Consider the following 24,521-nt stretch of genomic DNA (forward strand, 5'->3'; position numbering starts at 1 on the left):
ATTTATTCTTCTGAGCCTCTAATTATTACTTAATTTGATAAATATATTATATATAAATATAACCGTACATATAAAATTTAAAATTTTATATATATATTATATGTATAATATTATATTATCGTTCTTATTATACAGTTATTTCGTCTCATCTTTTATAATTAAATTTCAGTACTCAATTAAAATTTAAATTTTCAGATAAACAACAATTTTTTGGGATCTTCGCTGTTTTCGGTAAGGAAAAAAACTGAGAAATTGAAAGAGAAGAAAATGGTATACCGAGGCAGTTTACAGACGGACGATCCTAGGGATGCACCGAAACTGGTGAGGGTGTCTCCTCTGCGTAGCAGCAGATCTGTTAATCCCAGTTCAAATTCGCGAGCCATTACATCCGTCAAGAGCCCAATTTATCATAACTCACTCGCGACGTCAATCGACGCCAATCGAGCGAGGTTGATCGAGGAGAGGCGATTAGGACGTGAGCGGGATATTGAATCGGTCGAGAAGGTAATTATGAGGACCACCGGTATAAAGATCGGCGCACCCAAGCTGCGCAATATCAGTCAGATTCGCGAAACCGTTTTCTTAGATCAATCGCTAACACCGATTGACAAGATTGGCAAACTAGACTCGAAAAACCGACCACGCAGCGTTGTTGCTGGTCTCGAGGATGGCAACGTTAGGATATCGAGGACTCACAATTCTCTGTTGGCGGATCTGAGAGACTTGGAAAGGCTGAGGAACACTCCACCAACGCAGCGGAGTCACAGGAATCCTTCACAGAAAACAGAATTGATGGTAGCGATCTCAAGTAAAAGGAACGACGCACCGACCTCAGCCAAGATCCGATCGGATATCTTCAAGATCCAGCAGATGTTTCAATCGGCGGATTCTTCATCCAGAACAGTGATTAAGAATAGCAACGACAAAAAGATCAGAAGCGAGAAAGAGGAAAGAAAGCCCGGAGTGGAGATCAACAGGACTCGGTTACTGGCGCAGAAGCTTTTAGAGGCGTCGAGAAACAATCGGGAATCGTTGAAGGATCGGTATAACAATCCGAAGAATGTGTCTAATAAGATATCGAGTAAGAATACAAATGGAAAAGCATTGGATAAGATCCTTTATGAGATTCCGGAGAAAGACTTGAGAGACAAGCAAAAGCAGAGGGAAGACGCAAATTGGGAGGATCAGCCACGTCCTCCCGCTCGTAGGAGAAGAAACTCAAAGAATTATCAGGATTGGAGGGACGCAGATTACGTCGCGAATAGACGAAGCGAGTCAGACGACCGAGGAGTCCGTAATCTCGATCGCGGAGAGAACTCATCGAACAGAAGAATAAGCGCCGACAAGAATTCTAAGACCAGTTCTAATCTGGAAAGACCGGATATTTTAGACGGGCTCTTGAGGGAATCCGATAGGCAGCTGGCGAACCTGAAGAACGATCTCGGCGAGAGAGATCGATCGCGCAGTCACTGGCGAGGATTCGTGCAATCCATGAGGCTGCATGACGTGGAGCTCCATTCCGACAGCGAGGATCAGCGGAAGGGTGAGTTTGAACTAATCTTGTGCATCTTGCGCGTGATAAAAATTCTAATGAGAGGAAGACAACGACTAACGTATGTAGGAACTATTTGTATCAGTTAGATAATGATATTAAGATTTAGAAATAAATTACACAAATTAATGACGATAGTAAATTAATTTCTTTAAATTTAACATGATTTATTTAGCTTGTTACAATAAATATGAAACAAATCACGATAAATTAAAATATGAAAACCGTTTTATCAAATTTCTCTCTTTATTAAACAGGATATCGCAAGAAATGTTTACTAGTTTATTGATCTCGTCCCGCATTTCCTCAATTCTATTTTTATCTCGTATTGAAGGATGGTTGTTGAAGTTGTCAGGTTTTATCGGTTTTAATACCCGCAGGCCGTTAAATGCTCGACATTTATGTTTGAAGGAAAGGGGTGCGTTTTATAAGCCAGGAGATTTAATTAGTGACGTTTGTCGAGGTGTTTAAAATTACAGCACAACTGGCGTGGTCCATTGATCCCTCGGGGGACTAAAGCACCCTTATTTTTGGACGCACCCTCACGCTCGCACGTTTATTCGCTTTACTACCGCAGGTCAGGGTAGTGTGTGTTTTGAATACAGAGTGTGTGTATGTTCCCATGACATATGTCCCCTACATATGGATTTAACCGTAGAAACAGACGTGCGGAATGTCTTTTCTCTAGTACTGCAGTGAAAGTTCTATGTTGATGACGGTTCCGATCTTTTCGAGCACTCGACTGTATACCCCTATAGAATACTTTGAAGAGCTGATACTTATGCAAATGGAAATATAAGATCAAACCCTGTGCCTTTCGAGCACAGATTTATGAATCGATATATATATAAGTCACTCGTTGCGCATAAATAACTTTACTTTTGTTTATCTTCGATCCTTTTTAAAATAATCAATTCTGAAAAAGGCATAATTTATAAGATTAATTTAAATTCAGGATTGAGAGAGAGAGAGATAAAAAATTATTTTAATAATAATTTTGCTATATATAATACTATATATGTATATAAAATATTTTAAAGTAACGAAATTGATTAGACAAGCTGAAACTATATAAATTCTAAATAGATATACAAACTAAACGTTGCCTTAAATCGACTGACATTGAGTAGATTAGATTAGAAATTAGTGTCGCTTTTTTCACCTACGATCTGAAATACGAATTGTAGTTCGGTAAATGCCAAAAGTGTCGGTATGTTCTCACGGGTAATGCTTCCAGGAAATTTTCTAGTTCTCTGTGTATGAATGCGTGTTCAGAGCAGAATGGCATTGCCGTCACCTTTAGTTGAGTGCAATGTGTAAAAAGGTATTTCAGCGGCAGGCGTACCCCTCATACCTTGCACAGCTCTTTTATCCTAGCTGAACATTCTTATCTGTGACTTATCATTTTACATGTAGATACTACATATATATCTCTGTTTGTATACGTGCCCGCCCGATGACTCAAGAATGTTGATACACGTCATAATTCTCTCGAATAAGAACAGGCTGCAATTTACATCAAGAAAAAATGCGGACTATTTTGTATAGAATAAAATAAGACAAAAGGAATTTTAGCTTAAAAATGAATTAGAGATTAAGACTTGGATCTCTCAGCTTTCTTTGCAAATATTTAATTTTACGCAGAATGAAGTAATACAAAGAGAGAAAGCGTTTCTTCGCTGAAATAGAATTTTTAAAAGGAAATGTTAATATTATATTTTACGTTAAATATTAAAATAATCGCAGTTGCGCAGCATATATAAAAAAAAAGCTTGCTTATAAAAATATTTACTATACGCATGAAATGTCCTTTTCTTCAAAACGTCGCGGAGAATTTCGCGTTGCTCTAGCAATATAGATATCGCCACATTACACTGACTATACATAATCTTTATGCAACGTGAAGCCGACGTTCTCTCTCTTTTTCTCACTTTAGAGAAGATTTGTAAAGCAGCCGCTTCGAGAAAAATTTCTTGAATCAAAGGATCTCGGGTCGTCGGTGGCTGTAAAGGGTTAATCCTTTCGCGTCGCGGTGAAATACCGCGTTTACGCTTGAACTATGCACTCATGTTCAGCTAGCTGCTACGCTCGAATACCTGGCCGTTCGCGTAATGCTGCGCTTTCGTCCTGAAAGTCAGAAGAGGGGCAAGTTTCTCCCTCGTCTCGCGGCAATTCGCATTCTCACGCCGCGAAAGTTTTCATATGTAAAATGAGGAGAGAACACGACGCGCGCAATTAATAGTCTAATGACACGCAATCATTTTTATCGTCTGCCTTAAGCAAGGATCGTAATTCCGGTAATTCGATTGCATAAATATCGGAAAGTGCGAATAACTTTTTAAATCATAAGTACACTAAACAGAATGTTAATTTTAACTCAGAGACGTTGAGTGGATTTTCTGAGACATGCAAAAATGTTAACATTAACACAAAAATGTTAATTTTAACATTTTTGCATGTCTCAGAAAATCCACTCAACGCCTTTGAGTTAAAATTAACATTCTATTTTTTACAGTGTAAAATTAAGTTATCTTTTACAAGATAAATTTAATTACTTAAAATTTTCAAATAAATAATTGCATTGACTCTCCATTTTATTGATTATTTATTAATCATCTTTGAGAGTTCTATTTATTATATCTGGTTTTTTCTTTTTATTACTGATTTCTTAATTCACACATACACACACACACACACACAGATACGTAAAGTTAGTATTAATATTTAAAAATTTAGAAAGATTAATTAGGCAGCATCTACTCGTGATTAAATTAATCAGCTGGCAAATGAGGGTCATAAATTTTTGACTTTAGTCTATTGCGATTAAATTATTCAGAAATGCAAAAGGTCAGCGATTATCTTGTATAACGTGATTGCTTTTCGTATTATTAGTAAAAAAGTGTTTTTCTGGTGTCGATCGGCGCAAACATAGATTAGTCGATACTGCGATACGAACAAGCGGCACTTTACACGCCCATGCAATAATTTTTATGACATACCTAATATCGCTAATCTCGTGTAAACCTCGCAGTCACGGCACACATGCGAAGGTGATAGAACCAATCTCGGCAATCGTGAGAGAGGTAGCGGAAAGGTCATGTATAATAAATTCTAGACATAATAGGGAGCATCGACGACAACCACGATCGATATTGCCATGCGATCAATTATATCCGAATTCCTTTTCACACGCACGCATGCGTTTCTCTTATACAGGGTGCTCCAGAACCCTTGACCTAAATTTTAACAAGCTATTTAAAATAAATTTGTAATATTCAGAACATTTTAATAATTAAGCATCGATCACATACACACTTAATGAAGCTTAATAATAAATATTTAGATTTGAATGGAAAATTAACTCTTTTATTTAATTTATAAGAGATTTTATTAGGCAAAAAGCGTATTAAGCTTTTGCTAACATAATAGTTATTTGGAACAATTAAAACATCTTTCTTGACAATGCTTTCAAGGAAAATTTTTAGTTTATTAAATCAATTATTATAAAATGTATACTAAAAGAAAAGATTGACTGTTGTAGAAATTTGATAGTAAAATATGGCATAGTATTTTTAATTGGTTGCAGTAGTCAATTAAAAATGCTACACATATTCAATCTTTTTTTCAGTGTAATATTATGCCCTTTATATTTAATTTATCGTCTAATAATTATTAACTTTTCTTAGCAATCTTTGTAAGTCTGCTTTATTTTAATTTTCAGTTTCTATTTTTTCATATGGAAAATTAAATTTTAAGTATAATCTTCCTGAAAAAAATTTAGCTTTAAGGGGTTTAAGAAAACAAGTTCTCCCCTTATTTATTTATTTCTTCTCGAAACTTAGCCGACGCGAATGCCGATTCTCTCGTTCAAGAAAAATTAGACTTCTTACTTCTTGAGAAATCCGCTGAGTTAGAGGACCGACACCCCATATAGGCTCTATAGCGGCCCTTGCCCTTGAGTCTACGCCCTAATATTGATCCGAGCATCCCCACCATGATGGGTCACATCGGAATGATCCCCCCTTTTTCTCGACCCCGATGTTGGGGACCGTTGGTCGTCCATACATCGGTTCTGATGCGCTACATCGCCAGTGTAAACGTGACTGTCAAACCGTTAACACTTTACAGTCCAATCGATCGATAGTATCCGGTCGTTCAACGACGGTCTCTCCTCGTTTTCTTTCTGCTCTTCGTCCACCTCCACCTCAGCTTCCTCCGCCCTCTCTTGCAACCCGTAGCAATGCCGCCCTACGTCACAAAATATCTCAGTGCGGATGCGACCACGCGGTAGGATACACACGCTTCGTTACTGCCGGCGGATATGGTGCTTTGCGACGTCTGCGACAACAAAGGTGAGGGTGACTTTTTGTCTTTTTCTTAATGAAGGCAAAAGCGATCCTGGAGAGCCGGGGCGACATCATAGAAAGGAGATTCTACCTCTTGGTCTTTAACTTTGATGACCTTGAGATTCTGAGTTACTCCTCGGGGGTAAATGCGTTCAAAAATCGAAAATTTCATTGGAGATATGACCGTTAAAATTTTGGAGGAGAAATTTGTGATAAAAACAATTCTAGAATAATAATTTATCCTTCTAGTAATTAGCGACGATTTAATTTGTTTGACAATTCATATTATATTAATTGAAGCTTAATTTGAAGGAAATTACATTTAGTCAAGTTTCTTTATAATTGAATTAACATTTTATTTATTCTCTGAAAAAAATTTTACTTTAGAAATTTTAAGTTTTAATTGATTATTTTATATGCTTTACGTTTCACGTAATTAATTAAATAATTAATATGATTTGTTAAATTTCGAAGTTTAAAGATTCCTGAATAGGAATGGTCAATGAGATAAAAAAAGATTAATATCAAGCTGTTGATATCAATAAAGTTATTATTATTATTATTATTATTTATAAAGATGAATATAAACTTTGCTTTTTGCGATTATATATATTAATTGATGCTATTACCTCAAGGCACATGTTATCAGTCTTCCAAGGAAAGTGTCTGCGTCAGAAACGAAAAGGTCAGAGATTTCGCTTTGCGGAGAAATTCCGCGAGCGAAGGGAAAGTTTGCGACGCCGGGAGTTAACAGGAAGTCGTGAAACCCTTGTCGGGAGCGCGGAATTTCTAGGGGGGAAAGGGTTCGTGATAGGGCACGATGTACACGTAACTGAGATCGCGTGAGTAGCACGACGTACGGACCCGACCCTTGACACACGAGAAGGTGAGATTTTATGACCTTACGCAACGCCGCGAAGGTAATCTTATGCGAGGTGGCAGGATGACTTTCGTGGCGCCCGCGAGAACGGACCGCGAATATTTTATAGCTAATTACACATACTTGACAAAATGAGTTATATTAACATAATTCTCCGTCTTACATATACAAGATAACATATAGGAAAATGGTAAAAGTTTAATATTAATGAGCACTTTTAATAATAATAAAGATTAAAAAGGAAATAGAATACAGATTTTTAGATTTAATAAAAAAATGTGACAAAGTTTGAGTTCTATTATAAAATTATAAAATATTGTGAAATAAAACATAAGATTTTGTTACTGGAACTATATAGAGAATTAATTTTTTTTGTTTGAGAAGATTATCAATAAGATTATTGTATGTAAAAAGTTTTTCATTGCAGAATATTTTTTGAAAATAAGTTTTAATTAAAATTTGGAAGAAACAGAGTTTATACTTGTTTTCTAAAAATTTATTAGATCAAAAACAGATCTAATAAATTTTGAGAAAACAAAAGTATAAAGTGATTAATCCTTCATTTAATGTAATTTAAAAAGTTTGGATGTCTTAACTATATTGATCGATATCTTCGATATCTTGAAAATATTAAGAGAAAAATATTCTTGATTTATCAAGAAATCCATTGTTATTTAATTTAATGTTGGAACATATGACCTGCATGTCAAGCGTATAATTTATTGTCCAATAATTATATATAATTTATGACGTAATTTAAATTCTAAAGAAATTAAAGTCTAAATATATTTGCCGGCTTGTATTTATTTTACATGACGATGAGATATGTATAAAGGGTATAAATCGCGACTGAGATGATTTATAATCTACGTGATAAGGCCTTTCATGATCATTATACAAATCGATGTTGATTTGCTGCGCTGTTTGCCGAGCTATTCATAAACAAAATGCACAGCAAAGGTGAGAGAAATCTAAGATGCTCGTGTGGTAAATGCCTGACATTTTCACCCTGTCGCGCATGAATAAACCTTAGGACCATTTCTCGAAAGTGAACACCACAATTTCGATTTGTCATCAGAAAACAGACTGATTTCTCTTAAAAAAAAACTCACGATCAATTAATAATAATTAATATTAATTGATATTTCACTCTTTGTTTTCTAAACTTCTATACAGAAAAAAGTTAGTCTTAAATTGAAAATAATATTCTCGTAATTATATGTATAAGCAAAAACATATTGTAATCTTGCTTCAAAAAGATTTTAGTTTTGTTTGCTTGAATTTATATTGATGCAAGTATTATTTTGCACTCAATTCAAGACTAAATATCCTGTCGATTTTAGTATTGATTTTAAGAATTGTTTTTTTTTACGTAATTGTCCTATTACTTTGAACCTCGATGAAATTTTCCACAGACTCTGTCGATAGTGGTTTTACTGGTTTTGCAGAATTGAATTTCCGTATGTCCCTCTGCGATCAATGATCCGTTTAATGTCCCACGCTCTTTGAAACCGGCCGTGTTTAACGTGGCTCCGGGAGTGTTGCGATCGAGAACAATGCTGGCGCAGCGAAAGTTTCTATTTACGGGCACACGGTGTAGGGACACGTCGCACATACCGTGGATGACTGTGCGCCACGCCGAGAGGAGATTAAAACGGCAGACTAAGCGGCTCTGGAGATTACGAGGGCCGGCCGGTCGAACTCGGCGTAAACAAGCCTTGTTATGCGCTTAATTACAGACACTCCGGCACACGCGCGAGCTCGCGTGTGTGTGCCTTGACAGCGTACTTCCATTCGGTCGTACTTCAAACATCCGAGTGTCCTCTGTGCTCGGGATATGTTTACGGTACTCGGAGGTGAACGTAAAATTTACATCGCATTCATTTTCGGAGCCAAAACACTCGACTCACAAATGCATCGCTTTTTCTCTCTTATCCTTTTCGTGCTATTGTAGTTCATTGAGCCTCCCGGCTTGCAACGCGAAACTCAGAGGCCAGTCGGCGACTTTTGCTCGACTGACTGTGATAACATCCCCGATACTTGCACCCCTGTTTATACTCAATAAGAGATAATGCCGAGTTAATCGATATAATGCGGGCTTTGTGCGCTTCTTTGACACCATATAAAATTATTAAATTAAGCAAAGAAATCGCGATACGCGTTTGTCATTTCCGTTCTTACATTAAGCGTGACCTATTTTAACACGAAAATATTCAACAACTCGGGCAAGCGAGGAAAAATAAGACGCCGTAATCTTTTTCTTAATTTATATATTGTACATTACTGATTTGCTTATTTCAATATTACGCAGTTTAGATTTCTAGATGATCAAAAATAAGAGATAAATAAAATAAAAAATACACAAAATGAAACGTTTATCGCGAATGATCGTAATGAGAGATTTAGCGCAATGTTGAATAACGGAGGAAGTCTGTCGTCGGACGGATTCCACGCAGTGGTCAGGCGCCTGTTTATCGCAGCTAACATTCCACACGAAAAAGAATTCTTATCGAGAAGTTATACTTATATATGTTACACTATGCATCTCAGCGCACGACTCGGCCAACATTCTCCTCTCGCCATTAAAATTTAATTACACGAATAATGAGCAGCTCGACGGTTGCTCAAATAATGGCGTGTGGCATTAACACTGAGGATTTTAATCATCGGAAATTAGGGTTGCATAATCTCTTTGCGACATATCTTCCGGCAATTAAAAATTAAGGGCGAGAACGTCTCCTTGAGGCTCCCTGCTGTCTCGCATCTGTGCTTCTGAAAATTACTTAAATTATTACTCTGCTGCAAGACGAAACGTAACGTGTATAATAGTCTCCGATTATCGCATCTTGAATCAATGTGCAACGTGTAATGTGTGTAATTATTATGTGTATCGTACATATATACTTACTGCTCCAGATGTTGTTTCACTTTCGCGATGCTATGAAGAACATTCTTCTTATTGTAACAGGAAAAGTGTCTTTTTCCTTTTTACAAATTATTACCAAAAAAAATATAAATAAAAAAAAATGTGATGAAATTATTATACATCAAGTATATAAAGAAAAAAGAAGAAAAATATGTTTTTTTATATATCCTCTGTGTACAATAATTTTATGGGAAAAGAAAGAAAGAATGCCTCTCCACACACAGACTTAAAAATTCGCTTTACGAATCGCGAAAATCATGGGCTTTGGAGCTTCACCGAATTACATCGCAGACTGACAAATTGCTACGGTGGCGATAAAATCCTATCGGCGGTCGGGTCGTGCGGTACCGAGATACGAAATTATTACTTGCGCGGTTCCCGCGCGCGGCTATGTGACCGCGACATAATGAGAGATTCCGGGAAGACGCGGTGTGTCGGATGGTATCCTCATGGGAAACAAGAGAAGGAGATAGAGAAATAAGGGAGAGAGAGAGAGAGAGAGAAGGAGTCCGAAGTTTGTCTTTCTTTCTCGTCGCTAGCATTGTCGTGCGTGACAATTCGCCGCGCTGTGCGCGTTGACATTAGCCGCGATGGTGGAGCCCCAGCGTTGCCGAGACGGTCGCACGATAACGCTGGAGATGATAGTTTCTTGGATTAAACGACACGCCTCGAATCGAACCCGCGAGAGAAAGGCAAAAGTTTCCGATTACTTGATCGCTTGGTTTAACCTCCGAGATCGTTCCTTGTTTGCCGCCATTCAGAATTGAAACGGTTTCTCCTTTCTTATTGTTGCCTGAGGGAGGCAAGCTCCGGTTTGATGAAGTCATCATTTTCAACCAGCTTCTGTTTTGCGACTTATATTATGCGAAAACGCATGGAAATTCAACTGTCCAAATTCTACAGCTATCCACATTATTGGATAGCTGTAGAATTTGAAAACTTAATTACTTAACTTTTTTACTTAATTACTTAATTTTTTCTGATGACCTTTGTTAGACATAGAATTAATCAATTTAGTAGAAACATTGTTTTTTAGATTATCGTAATTTGTACCAAGAATGCTGATGATATGAAAAATTTTTAATTTCAGATAGCTTATAATTAACTTTATTAGTAGCTGGTGTTATTTAACTGGTTCCTAATACTATAATTTTATTTTATTTTATTTTAGTTATTTATATAATTGAAAGAGCGATTTCTGGAAAAGGAAATGACAATAATAAATAAATTGCTTCCAATTGGATTTCACCGGTTCTCAGGCCGTGTTTATTTGCGCAGGAAGTTCGCGGTTTCTTTGAGTGTACCTGGGAGATATTCGCGGTGAACGAAATGGACCGGAAGCTCCAACGGTAGTTACGCGACTGATTGAAATTCGGCGTAGAAAGGTAGAACTTCCTGCCTGAATAATTCTTTTCTTGGTCAGCGAACATTGACACGACCACACACTTAATTAACGTTCGCATGACCATTTAAGCAATGCGGCGTAGTACGCCATATTAACTGCTTGAAGAAATATCGTTTCGTTAATACTTTAATATGTATTTAAAATTCATATCAAGCTTCTGAATTTTTTAAAGTGTTTTTGCATCATGTATGGTAAACTCTAATAATTATATCAGTATCAATTAATTGCTACACACAGTCATATTGTAAAAATTATAATAAAGTTTTGGAACAGAATTTATTGTGATTCATATTGTAAAAATTATAATAAAGTTTTAGGAACAGAATTTATTGTGATAAAAATCTTGAAATTCAATTTTATACCAAGGCTGAGACATGCATTATTAAATTAATAATTAATTTATTGATACTCTCTCTAAAAATGATCTTAGGAAAATCTACGAGAATTACGAAAATTATAATCCCCAGCCAGAGTTTTCTAAAATAGAAAATAGATACATTTCTAAATTTAAATACATTTTATTTTAATATAATCTGTATTAGGATATTTCTTTCGTGCTCATTACAGTGTAGCTGTCAAATATCATTATTGAATAATTTAATAATTTTTGTTTTGTGACAGAAACTCGTGACGCAATAACGGATATCTGAAAGAGTTTCAATAGAATGCCGCTACAATGGAGACGATGCTGACCGCTGAACACTCGTCAAAAGTCATTCACGTCATGCTGTGCTCGCACCCATAATTCGTGTACATATTGCTAAGTGCGTTCGCATTCTCTCACGTATCTCAGCGGAGAATACCTGCCGGGATATAAAAGCCAGTGTGCTGAACGTAATTTATTTTCCACGGCATAATACCGCGAATCTCTCAGTTTCCTCGTTCACCATCGCGATCTTTTCTTTGTCCATTCACGGACGCTCGTTTCTATGGTTGGTGGAAATCATACGAGTCGGTAGTTTCCACTCTTTACATTTCGATGAGTTTACTGACTCACACCGAGTCCCTATAGCGCATTTGCTTCATCTTTGCAGAACACTTATCTGGACTTCGTCTTCCTGTTCATTTCCATTCTCAATTGGTCTATCACATGTAATCGTTTACTTTGATCATCTATTCATCCATTCCATTTGTATCCTAATAATTCACCTGTATAGATATACTCTTATCTTGTTTTTGCACAAGTTTCTTACATATATTTTACGTTATCTTGTCCAATTGCTATTTTTAACTCCTGAGTTACAAAGCGCGTTTGTGCATAGTAATTCTTCCAACACTTAAAAATGTTCATATTTTTCTCAGAGAAAGGAATAGAGCATATAATTATCGATCCGCAGAGATTCACTTCCCTTAAAGGCAATATCAGCATCTCTCTTGATCTAAATTTCTAACTCAATATATCGGTACATTCTTTATTTACAAATGCTGAAGACCACAAATGACCGTAACGGTAAAAGCGGATGTTAGATATTTTTTCTTGTACACAAACGTCGGGTGCGTGAGTATTTGTGCGTGGCCTCGGATTGCACGAATGCGATGTTACGCGGATACATGAAAACGATTTCGCCGGTATGGTATTTTCAGCGGAAATGCGAACGTTATCTCACGACAATTGCCATTCGCTGTTATGTCGGTTCCAATCGCATCGTTAAGAACACTCATGTTGGAAGAATAGCCGGTTTGGCATTTTTATCGTTCCTTGCTGAATACGGCCTATTCTTAATAAAAAAAAAAAAAAAGACCGTTGCATGTCTGTAACTTTTAAAGTGCAAAGATTTAAATGGCAAATTAGGTCATTCAATAGAATTCTGCTATCGTTAAACATAGTTGATATTTATTTTCTATTGTTATCAATTTTTAAATATATGAAATAAAAGATTTCACGGAGAAGATAACGCATCTGCAAGCACAAGCGATCGATTCAATCGAATATAAAAAGTGACAATAATATATATTATACACAGATGACGTTCGCGTAATCGTGGTAGCAGTGACGGTGGTCGGCGACGCCGAGGTTGAGAACTCGCATAATTGGAGTCAACGATGCGTACCGTGCGGCCTCGGCTATTGTCTGCGTACAGTTACTCGATTATACCGCGGACACGTTCCGAACAATTCGCACCGTCGACAAAAGTGCGCCGCTGAAATGTCGCGGACAATGGGGCCGGGCGATGCTCTTCGTATTATTACGCGACGAAACTTATTGGAAGTACCGACTGAAAAGATTACAATACCCTCCGTTTGCCGCGACGAAGGCGATAGGAGATTTGCATAAGAATACGGAGGAGTTTGTATAAGTCACCACGTTGCGCAAAGAAACTTACGTTCACGATGGAGAAGATGGTTGAATTGAAACGGATCGGTGAAAATTTGTTTGTAGAGTTACAATTTCAAAGATATCTTATGGAAATGAGATATCTCTCTCTTGTCATTTTAATTCTGTTTTTGTAAGAGGAGTTTACCGATTTATGTTGTTTAATTCCTGCATTGCGTTTGTATTACGAAAATTGTAAACACAGCAGAATCTTCCGGTGTTTATTTTATCGTTCATAACGGGATATCTGCGTAAATCAAGTTAGATAATTGTGATATCTTCTCGTTATCAATGCAGTATTTTTTTAATTATTTAATGCATATGTTCATGCTGTTAATGTAATGGACTGTTTGTCGTACGTTTGTTGATTCATTGATGATAAGGATTTTGTCAACGTGTGCCATATGGCGAAGTAAATTGCATCTAACATTAGCTCGATGCATAAAAAATAAATATTTAAAATAAGATGAATTAACTCTCTCTCTCTCTCTCTCTCTCTCTCTCTCTAGAAGTCATTTATTAGTAATACGTTGATTAAATGTTAAAGACATATTGAGTCAATATTATAGGTCAATATTTTGTACCACTAAATTGACTAATCATAATCAATTATTCTCCTTAAATTCGAATGGTTAATTTCTTACGGCTAAAGGCTTAAACGGCTTAAGTCTTAAGCCTTAAAATTTCATTGCAGATGCTGTTTATTGTATATATGTGCGCCCATTAAATTGGCGTCATCAAGCTTTAAACGTCACCGTTGATACTGCGTGTGACACGCCTCTTCTACTAATCTTGGAGCTCGTTTTCCCGATACACGCGATTCCTGCTGATTCAACCGTTTCCTTCCACTTGTATCCAATCTCGCGACTATAGACGAACCTGCGCGCGACACGCGATACCATTATCAGCGACGCGGAGCAACGCACTGACAAGTCCGGCGCGTCATTGACCTTGCTCGAAATAAAAATACCGTGGCCCTGAGCAAATTATACCGTGCTTTCCGAGTAGACGCCACGAGCTTGCGAAAGAGAGATGGAAAGAGGGGAAGAAAGAGAGAGTTTCGTTACGTCGTCGTCGGTGACGCAACGCTGTTGTGACCGTGAGGGATGAATTTAACCTATCGCGGCAAGAACGTGGAACGAAAGATCCCTTGGACGTGAGCCATTTGTCCCAGTCATCTCGCTTTTGTAATAAGAAACTATTAACCCATTATAATATCAGGACTTTTACGCCTGACACTAACTGGGAACTCAAACGTCTGTATATCATAATTATTATATTTTACAATGCCCTAACTGAATTAAGAAAACGGTATTGCATGATAGAATTAATAATTGTTATTTTTTTCTCGAATTTATGACAACTTCAAGTTAATATTCACTGTGCCTTGCTAGGTATTTTTTAATACTTGCGCTCGCGCGCGAATTCTCTTCTTCAGTCTGTCATTCGTTTCTTCTGAAGTCATTCTTCACCTTCTCATGATTATCATAATTATCTCAATTGTGTTTGTCGGATTAATGCCAAAGATTTTTTTTAATATTCATTGAATAAAACTGAAAGCAAGATCAAAGTAAGACTGCTTTTTCACTTAAAAAGAGGAATGTTTCAATTTATTTTTTAAAGTACTTCGATGTTCTCTAACTTCGTTTGATTTGAAATCTTAAAGAAGGAGTGATGAAGCTTTCTTTCAAACCAACGTCACACTTCCTTTGCTTAAGATTTTGAAGGCTCGCGCACGCGCAGGCCTTCTCTTGTCGCATTTCTCACGCGTGCCTTTCTGGAATTGACCATCGTGACCAAGCGGAGCTACTTATACGGTGTACCGTTTATGCATTCCTCTCGCGTTGGTCTACTACGCGTTGCAACTGTGTACCCCACGGGCCCCTTTTCCATCCCATTCTTGACCCCGCGTGTCTCTGTCTTCTTTCCTTTTCTCGAAAGGGAAACGCTTCTTCGGCTCCTTTTCTGCGCGCTGACGTGTATCAGAAGAATGCTCGGGTTTCCGAGTGCCTGATCGCCAACTCGTTGCTTTATGTAAGTTTTGAACTAGAACCGACGTGAAACCGCATTCGGACAATAACGTCGATTTCACCACGACCAAGTCGCTTTTTTACGTTGAAAATACATGCGCTGCGCTGCTTGATTGCAATTGCGAGACAGCATTTAATTGACTTGTCTGATGACTTAATTGTCGTTATATAACGATGTTTTCTTCTACGTCTAAGTTCAGGGTGAGGTATAAAAATAATAATTCTCTGATGTATGTTAAACATCGAGTTTCCGGGATAAGTAAAGTGGAAAGCCGAGAATTAAAAGCAGTTTGTGGAGGTGCATGAAAATGCTGTTATACTAATTTATATAGATATATATAAATCCTTATTTCAGAATATTTTGATTTGCAAAATGCTATTTTTAGTTTGTTTTTTTTTTTTTAAATAGCAAAGTACATTCTATTACGTCGTTCCTGAAGTTCTAGCGTTAAAAAATTAGTAATAATTCAGTAATTTTTCTTCAGTAATCTTCAAATTTGAATTATTAAACTGAGAACTATTTGATCTTCTTTTTCGTCAATCTTTGTGTAATATAATACAAATATTTTTTTATTATATCGCTTTTGTAAAGCATATAATAATTTTCAATTATCCATGTAAAATTATTCAGGCAAAAAAGTATACGTTAATTTATAAAATATGACAAAGGCAAACTATCCGCATCCGAGAATCGCCAAACCTAAGTGGCTTTTGCCTTCGTCGTTTCAATGGCAGTGCAAATTCCCATCCAGGGCGATACTCACTTACTTCGAATACGCCGTAGAGGCTCCCTGAGACACAATGAGCAATAGAAGAAACATTCTCCGGACTTGACCTCACGCACGGTGTGTCACTTAAAGTCACGCATACGAACGTAACTTGTCGGCGTGCACGTGCTAGCTGCGTATGTGTGAATACGTACATATTCCTGCGTGCGTATCTCTTTAAAACACGTTCATCGTCGTTCGTCAACCGCTCCGTCACTTCCATTTATTTATTTATCTACAAGCTCTTTATATGTAAGATTAATAAAGTGCAGCGCCATTTGCGTGCGATAATCTTCCGCGGTGAGATTCATAATGTCGGTGAACGTGTTAAATAAGATCTCAATATTTTATATTTAGATTTTTGGCGTGACTAAATATAGGAATAAAAATAAAGACAGTATTACTTAATTCCTTAGTTCTACTCCGTAATTATATTATAATTTTGCTATCTTATTTCTTCCGTCAGCTATTTTTATATGTAGATATTTCAAGCTCTCTGGAGAGTAAGGGAGAGATATGTGTGCGCGAGTGTGCCGACGTGGATGGAGAAGAGGATTGGCTGGAGAAAATGTAGTCATTCTTAACTATAATTGGCCTGTGATACCTATTATTACCGTCCAAAAATCGTTGCGCCTCTCAGTGTCTGTGTGCGTCCACTTTCATGTGGACTCGTGCACGAAAGACACGCTTATACCATTGTAAAGAACATAATGCGTCCCGCCCTGACCATGAGGCACACGAGTGCAACAGCGCGTAGGGTGTGCACGCAGCCGTGATGTACATTAATAGGAGCGTGTGTGCGTGCACGCTGTATGCTTGAGTGGACGACACACGTGCTCGCAAGTCCCTGAGCGAAAGAGACCGCTCGTATTCTAACGCACACTAAGGAACTCCCACAATCAGTACACGATCTGTCTGCAGTTTGTATACGGTGGTCGTTAACAAAAGAAACGTCGCCTTCCCTTCAAATAACCGATTTACTTCCCTGAGATTTAAAACAGTGTTAAATATAGCAATGAGCGCAATATTCGATATTTTCATAAACAAAATAATGTAAATTTCGATGAAAATCTATCATAAATTTGAAATTGTTTAAAATCGAGTAGAAATTTCATTTACATCTCTCTGAGGTTTATATACGAACATTTTTAATACACACATTAAAAATTTTACATATCTTCTTGTTACAATTAAAGTGTAAAATATAATTTACAATAGTTCTTTTAGATAGGATTCACTTGCAACTGCAAAATCTTTGTGCTTCAAGTATCTATTTAAGCGTATTGCTTTCAACATATTTCTTTCAGACATCTGATAGATGACATACCTAATAGACAAATTGTAGATAATATATCATGGAGGATATCAATGAAAATATTGTAGATAAGATTAATAAAGCAAACGTTCAGCATTGAAGAATTATAATTCTTAAAATTTAATCTTCTTTTTTAATTCGAAGTTATAAATCTATATATCTTAATTAAAAAAAATCTTTTAATGTATTGGAGTAAAAAGAATTTTGAATTTGAATCGATCAGATATTTTTACTCGGCGTCACCAAGTATGTACAGGTATCAAGAGAGCCGCGCACGTGTGGTGTACACGCCGGCACACGCACACGCATGTGACCGACAATGTGACGCCTTACACACGACAACGTGAACGTGAAGCCTGGGGACAGGGCCTTTCAGTCCATGCCGAGACCGCGCGCAGTGTAGATCCTGCGATTTCCGAAACGGAGATTCAGCCTTCACAATCGAGAAAACGAAGTTAACGCGCGATCGCGAAGATCCGTCTCGCGTCGCCGAACGCGAAGGACGATCGATGACCCTGACTGATCCCGCGGTATGCTCACGAATCGAGATGCTGGTATACGTCATCGGCTTTTTCTATTTCTACGCAGATCTGCTGCGCTTGGAGTTACAAATGATGATACAGCCGAACTAGTACAAGCTCTTCAAAGTTCTGTGAAAAAGAAGATACTGATGTTTGACAAATTGTGTCAAGGAAACAGGAATGATCGCGGAAAACTGTGTCAGTGTTAGAAAACAATTCTACGCCCACAAGGATGTTATCTTTTTGAATTTACTTTATATAAGAGAATCCCGAGATTAATTCTAAATGTGGGAGGATAATCATTCAGTGGGAGAAAATTTTTTGGGCGAAACTCGCAGGATCTGCTGCTGTAAAGGATGTTACCAAGACAGGGGAGATTTCAACTTCCGACGACATTATCTACGACGATGGGATTCGATTTGCCACGGTCTGCGTGATCGATACTGATTTGCATGGAGCTGAAGCCGGCAAACGTTAATTACGCTTTTCCCAAGGAACTTTATTAACGGAACAGTCTCGTTCCGGGATTAAACTGCCTTATTGATCTTGCATTAGATTATCCTGGAGACAAAGATGGTGGAACAATCAACGTAACAGTAATAATGTAAATTAAATAAACGCAGTTAAAAAGAGAAACGCAAAGAGAGAAACTTTTAAGGATGCGCGAAAGGAAGACTTAAATATTTATATATACTCATTCTTTTTTAAAGAATTAACTGAAAAGGTATTATGAATAAAATATTAAATATTCTTTTCTTTCTCTCTTGTCTTGTAAAATTTGTCAAGAGCGCCAAGAACTTCATCTCCAATTGCATCGCTTCTGAAACATTTCAAGGTTAAGCAAAGATTAAGTGACATCTCAGGTTAAACTATGTCTCCTCTGTTAAAGTATTCCAGGAATTACCGTATAGTTGAAATAGGAGCTTTGTGTATAAGACACCGAACCAAAAGGTTTATTCATTGCTTCATGGAAGGCTCTTCAATCGGAAAAGTTTCGTCACTTTGATATCCAGTATAATAAAATATCTTGAAGGCGATATAAAAATTTGGTAAAGAGGCGTCAAAGCTGATGTCATACTCTCTCATCGTACGTGGCAGGTTGACGTTAACGAAGCAGCCAATTAGGCGGTTTCGCTGGTGCATGGTTTTATATATATATGTATATATGTGTGTATAATATGTGTATATATTATACATATATACTAATATTTATATAAGGTGGCTGAAAGAGAGTGTATCAGCGAACGCAACGTCCGGTCGACGCGGAGCAGCGAAAAGGCCTCGTAAAATCGGGCGCATCCGGAGATACGAAAAGTGAAAGTGTGTTTTGCACAAGATGACGGTAACCCTGTCCCCGGGGTAATAGCAAACGACAGCCGGCATCAGTGTATCAAAGTGGCGAGCATCGGTCGCACTAGCATATTATTGTTGACGGTCAGAGAGGTCGCGAGCTCTAGATTTTAATTCACGTATCCCCTCAAACACTCCACTGGAAAGTTTGCCATTGACTTTAATAATTCATGATGCCGTGACGGTATACATGAGAGATGCACGTTATGCTCCGGTTTTCTTCAAGGCTACCGTCGAGGGTGCGTCGAGGGAGCGGAAGAAGGAAGTGGGGCTCGACCCCGCGGAACTGATGTTACTTCGCGCTTGGACTCGTTTTCCGGCCACGTGGACGCTGCGGGGAGAGCATGGAAACTATATTGAATTGTAATTAGATTGGATTACACGGTGGTTTGCGGCGGGAGGTGTAATTGAGTCGGTGGTATGTGCGCGATGGAATGAGGAATTGACGTTTGGAGTACTATCGTAATTGGCATGACGAGGGTACACCGCGTGACAGAGATGCTTATAAATCGCTTTCTTCCTTGACAGTTCTATGAAGATTTTATGCGTTTATGAGTTGACACGATAGGCATTTGTTAAATTTTCCGGAGCGACAGAAAATAAGTAACGCTTATTATCTTATTTTCTATCGCCAAATTTTTTTTCAAAAAAGTGAAAAATTTTCAATAGTTGTTTCATGTTTAGATTTGAACATTTTTTTTATTAGAGTTAATATTTTCATCATTATAGAGTTAAAAATATTTAACCGAGTATTTAACTCTTCGTTGTTATATTTTTTTGTTTACTACACTTGGTCTGTATAAGATCCAATAACTTTTCTGATATGTCAATAGGTTTATTGCTTAAAACGAGATAAATATATATTTATTGTAGTGTCGTAAAAAGAGAAAACGAAGATGCTGAGTGAAAAAAGTGCAAGCAACGCAAACCTCTTAATATGTATAATACTATGGAATTATATTCGGAATGAATTGTGTGTATGTGGTATGTGCGTGTGTGTGTGTGTGTGTGTGTGTGATCGGAATTATTTGAATATTTTTTAGGTTTCTGTTTCTTTTTTCTGATTGGAATCTATTTCGAACAATGCTATAACACAACAATTCTTATTTATACCAATAAATAAACTTATCTAGTGTCAAATATTTTAGTTTTTAATATACTTATAAAAGATTATTGAAGTGTACATTTGCCTCATTATTTGTAAGTTAAGTTTTTTAATTAAAAAAAAGTAATATTTGCAAAAATTTACTCGAATATATTTTTTACTTGAGTAAACTTGACTCATGTGTAGCAAACTAGGATTAAAATATAATGATACAATACAAATGATACAACGTCAAAAATTTCTTGTCGATGAGCATGATTAAGTCGTGTATTATTTACAAAAAAAAAAGAAAGAAAAAACATACTTCTTTTCCTTTCTAGATTGTTAGATTTCGTAAGTAAAAATTCTTTTCATTCTCCGTTCCTTATTATAAGAATGTAGGATAAATAATGAGATACAATCGTACTAGAATATTTAAAAAAATAACAAACTGATGATGAAAAATGTCTTGCATTTTTGCGCTAACTGCCGCAATAAGAAATTAAACTTTTATGGAATCTTGATGACCAAAATATAGTAGCGTTATCACTTTGTTAAGTCGATTTTGTTTTATTTTGGAGCAGTAGTACCGCGTTCGAATATCTGTGATACACTTTGTACGCGCGCACGAGTCATCGCACGCTTAGCGTTGTTTTGCTTTCGATAATGTCCTATCGTTACCGTTACACTCATCCATGCCGTGACGCGCCTTTTCGTTAGTCCTGGACTTGTTATCTGTGCGTAAATAGAAAGATGTCGTGCCACCTCGCGCAGGGAAGAGATAAGTGTTTCCGGTCGTTAAAGTCTGACGGCCGGGAAGCGGAACGGTGTGTTTTTCTTTCTTTTTTTTTTTAGAAACGATACTCCCGGTGTCTTCGGTCAAACGAGAACGACCCAAGTGATGCATTCTGAATATTTTTTTTTTCTATCTCTTTTTTAGACTTGAACCTGTGGAACAAGAGCATCAGTCAGCGCTGGCGGAAGCTGCGGCGAAGATGCTCCGTACAAGAGTCGTCGGAGCCGCAGGAAGCGCTGATACAGGGTGGCGGGAATCACGGTGTTATACACGCAGTGAGATCAACGCCGACCAGCAGAGAAGCCTCGCCGGCTGCGAAAAGTCTTCAGGATAGTAACTCGCCGAAGAAACTGCTACAAACTAGCTCTCTGAGGTTGCCAGGTGAGTTTGAATTGACCGGAAACGACACCATCTTTACGAAATTTAAACTGCGAGTAAATCTGATTTTCTTGATGTAATATAAAATATAAGATCGATAAGATAAATCCATTAAAGTCATTTATTTACAATTAGACTCGATTTTTCATTCTCTAGTTAACTTATGATTTAGATTTAATTTAATTATAATATAATGTAAAAATTATATTCCTCCAACTGTATTTATATATTATTAATTATTAAATTAATGGCTTTGTAGTGATCATTTTCAAAGTTATTTATTACAAAACTATTAGTTTAGATTAACCATAAACAGAAAAATACAATTATTACACAACCTAACCATAAGTTAATCACCAAATGAAAAGTTAAGTTTAAATGTGGTAATCGGAAAAAACTATTAAAATAAGATAATGAAAATGAATTTAACGTTATAAAAAAATTAATATATTTTACGTTGTAGGGAAGGCTGATTACATTATACTATATATACTTTATATATTTGTAGGCACGACAAAGGGTATAGCCGACATCCAACATGTGCTTCGTAGCAAGTTCAGTAAGATAAACGCTGGCATCAGGAAGCGAAAGGCGCTGAGTGTAACGGAGGTGTTTCCCCCACAGAAGGACAATGCTTCGAATTTCTATGTACCGAGTCCCCTAACTTCGTCTACCAGTCAGACCTTCGAAGACAATCGTTACGATTCGAGCGAGCCCGCGTCCTTGCCACCGTATCCCTTTCACGATAACCTGGAGACTCTGGCAGAGAGCAGCGTCCCGAATTCACCCCATTGCAACGGCAACACCTTTGGTTACTCCCAGGACAGTTACGAGCAAAAAGACATTCTTTACGAGAACGTGGCGTTCCCGAGGTTGTCGCCATCGTCCTGTTGTCCAAGAACCCGGCCTGTTCTCCAACGCAGTAACTCGGAGAACCGTGAGACCAGCATGCACGATCACTCTTACGAGAACATGCGTTTTCAACGAGTCAGTGCTCAACGAGACGATCTGGCTTTGGGAAGTCCTTATTCAGGTCGACACTTAGCAAGGAGCAACTCTGAGACAAGAGATCATTCATATGAAAATATACACTTCCAGAGCGCAAAAATAAGAAATCAGTCGGAGCCGTCGTTTGAGGAGATACACATACCCAGAGTGACGCCCCGAAAAAAGTCCACTGACTTTAAGGTCGGCGGACAAGTAAATAATTACTCAGGTGAGGCCACATTGAGCTCAGTTAATGGTAACAAGGAGGATGCACCAGCCAGTTTGGGTATGGAGAAAAGTTCTGGTAAGAGAAATCCAAGGAGGATCAACAGTAGAAGTGTCGCAAATATCCCTAGCTCTTCGGGTGCAAACTTGAAGACTTGGCAAGTGAGTATAAATTCTGATTAAAAAAGAAACGATTTCTACCAAAGATTCGTAAACGTTAAAGTTTCATGAAAATCTTATAGAGAAATAAGTATTTTAAATAGTAGCACATACAACTAAAATGTTAATGAAAAAAATGATATTTAATCGTCATACGATGATATTTAGTATTGTTTAATGAAAAAATTCAATTCAGACGATCGAGTATTATTGCATATAATATTATTTACATGTAAATTTAAAAATACAATGTATAAGTATATACAACGCAATTTTTTCAGGGTACTCAAGATGCGGATGAAGGTCTGAATACTGATTCAGAACTTGAAGACATCGACGAAACCGCCGAAGGAGAGGAGTCTCGTTTTTGTACTTTGCCAAGACCAAGTAAAGGCGGTGCATCTTTTACGATACTGACCGCCAGATTTCTCAAGGGTCCTGGGCACAAGGGACTTGGCTTCAGTATCGTCGGCGGTACCGACAGTCCTCGCGGAAACATGGGGATCTATGTGAAAACTGTTTTTCCCAATGGTCAAGCTGCTGACTTAGGCACTGTCAAGGAAGGTAAAGTTATATTTAACGATTTTTTGTTTAATCTTATAAATCTCTAAGCTCGTTTTCTACATTTAATGCAGATTGACTTTAATCTTGATTTTTTATTTTTCATCTTTATCTACTTTTAAATAAAAATTAGGAAAGGATAGTCACGCATAATTTTATTTTTTAGTAAATATCTCGTAAAATTCGCCATATTTGCAGGGGACGAAATTTTGTCAATAAATTCGAAACCTCTTCACGGTATGACCCACGCCGAGGCAATCGCCGAATTCAAGTCTGTGAAGGCTGGGGACGTTGTCCTACACGTGGGACGTCGCGTGAATAGGAAGAAGAAAGAAACCTTGAGTCTGGCACCGGTTAATACCTCCGTCCCGAGGCAACCCGTCACGTGAATTCATAAAAAACGTCATAATAATTTTTTATTTACTGAAGTTTCGAAGACATTTACAAGTTGATAGCAATATCAAAAATTATTGCTGGCAATAATATGCGAAAGATCGAAGCAGACTGTAGCGTGACTTGGCTCTATTCTTTTAAACTTCAGTTTATATAAAAAATGAGGATTTAGGATAAGGTTAATGAAACACGCTTACAATCGCGATTTTCTTTTTTTTATAATATAATATTGAATTCAATATAAGAGAGAATATGATATGAAAAAACTATAAAAAAAAGTTTTTTATTAATATATTACACGTAAAGAGAGATTGAATTGGAAAAAAGAAAAGTCTCATTTTTACTTAACAAATATAATCAAACGATGAGGCAAATATTGTCGAATCAAAACGCGTTTTAATTGTATAGCTGATCTATTCAGTACTTGCTATGTTAAGCATTAATATTTATGGATAAACTTATAATCATCGACTAACGTTATCTATTAAAATCGTCGGTATAATACTGAAGTCGAATTTTTCTCTTAGCACAT

The 24,521-nt window shown here is 37.1% G+C and overlaps 1 protein-coding gene across 2 annotated transcripts in view; it reads left to right on the top strand.

Annotated features, from left to right (window-relative positions):
• Positions 1–24,026, top strand: part of LOC108775858 (uncharacterized) — a 32,357-nt gene extending 8,331 nt beyond the window's left edge. For both annotated transcript variants that reach the window (XM_018542306.1, XM_018542307.1), the window contains 5 exons: positions 196–1,543; positions 21,431–21,667; positions 22,173–23,038; positions 23,317–23,599; positions 23,795–24,026. In XM_018542306.1, the coding sequence (XP_018397808.1) occupies positions 268–1,543; positions 21,431–21,667; positions 22,173–23,038; positions 23,317–23,599; positions 23,795–23,985 (2,853 nt within the window). In that variant the 5' untranslated portion in view covers positions 196–267 and the 3' untranslated portion in view covers positions 23,986–24,026. The remainder of the gene's footprint in view (positions 1–195; positions 1,544–21,430; positions 21,668–22,172; positions 23,039–23,316; positions 23,600–23,794) is intronic.
• The last annotated feature ends 495 nt before the right edge of the window (positions 24,027–24,521 follow it).

Source organism: Cyphomyrmex costatus, unplaced genomic scaffold (assembly GCF_001594065.2).
Source record: "Cyphomyrmex costatus isolate MS0001 unplaced genomic scaffold, Ccosl1.0 scaffold33, whole genome shotgun sequence".
Lineage (NCBI taxonomy): Eukaryota > Metazoa > Arthropoda > Insecta > Hymenoptera > Formicidae > Cyphomyrmex > Cyphomyrmex costatus.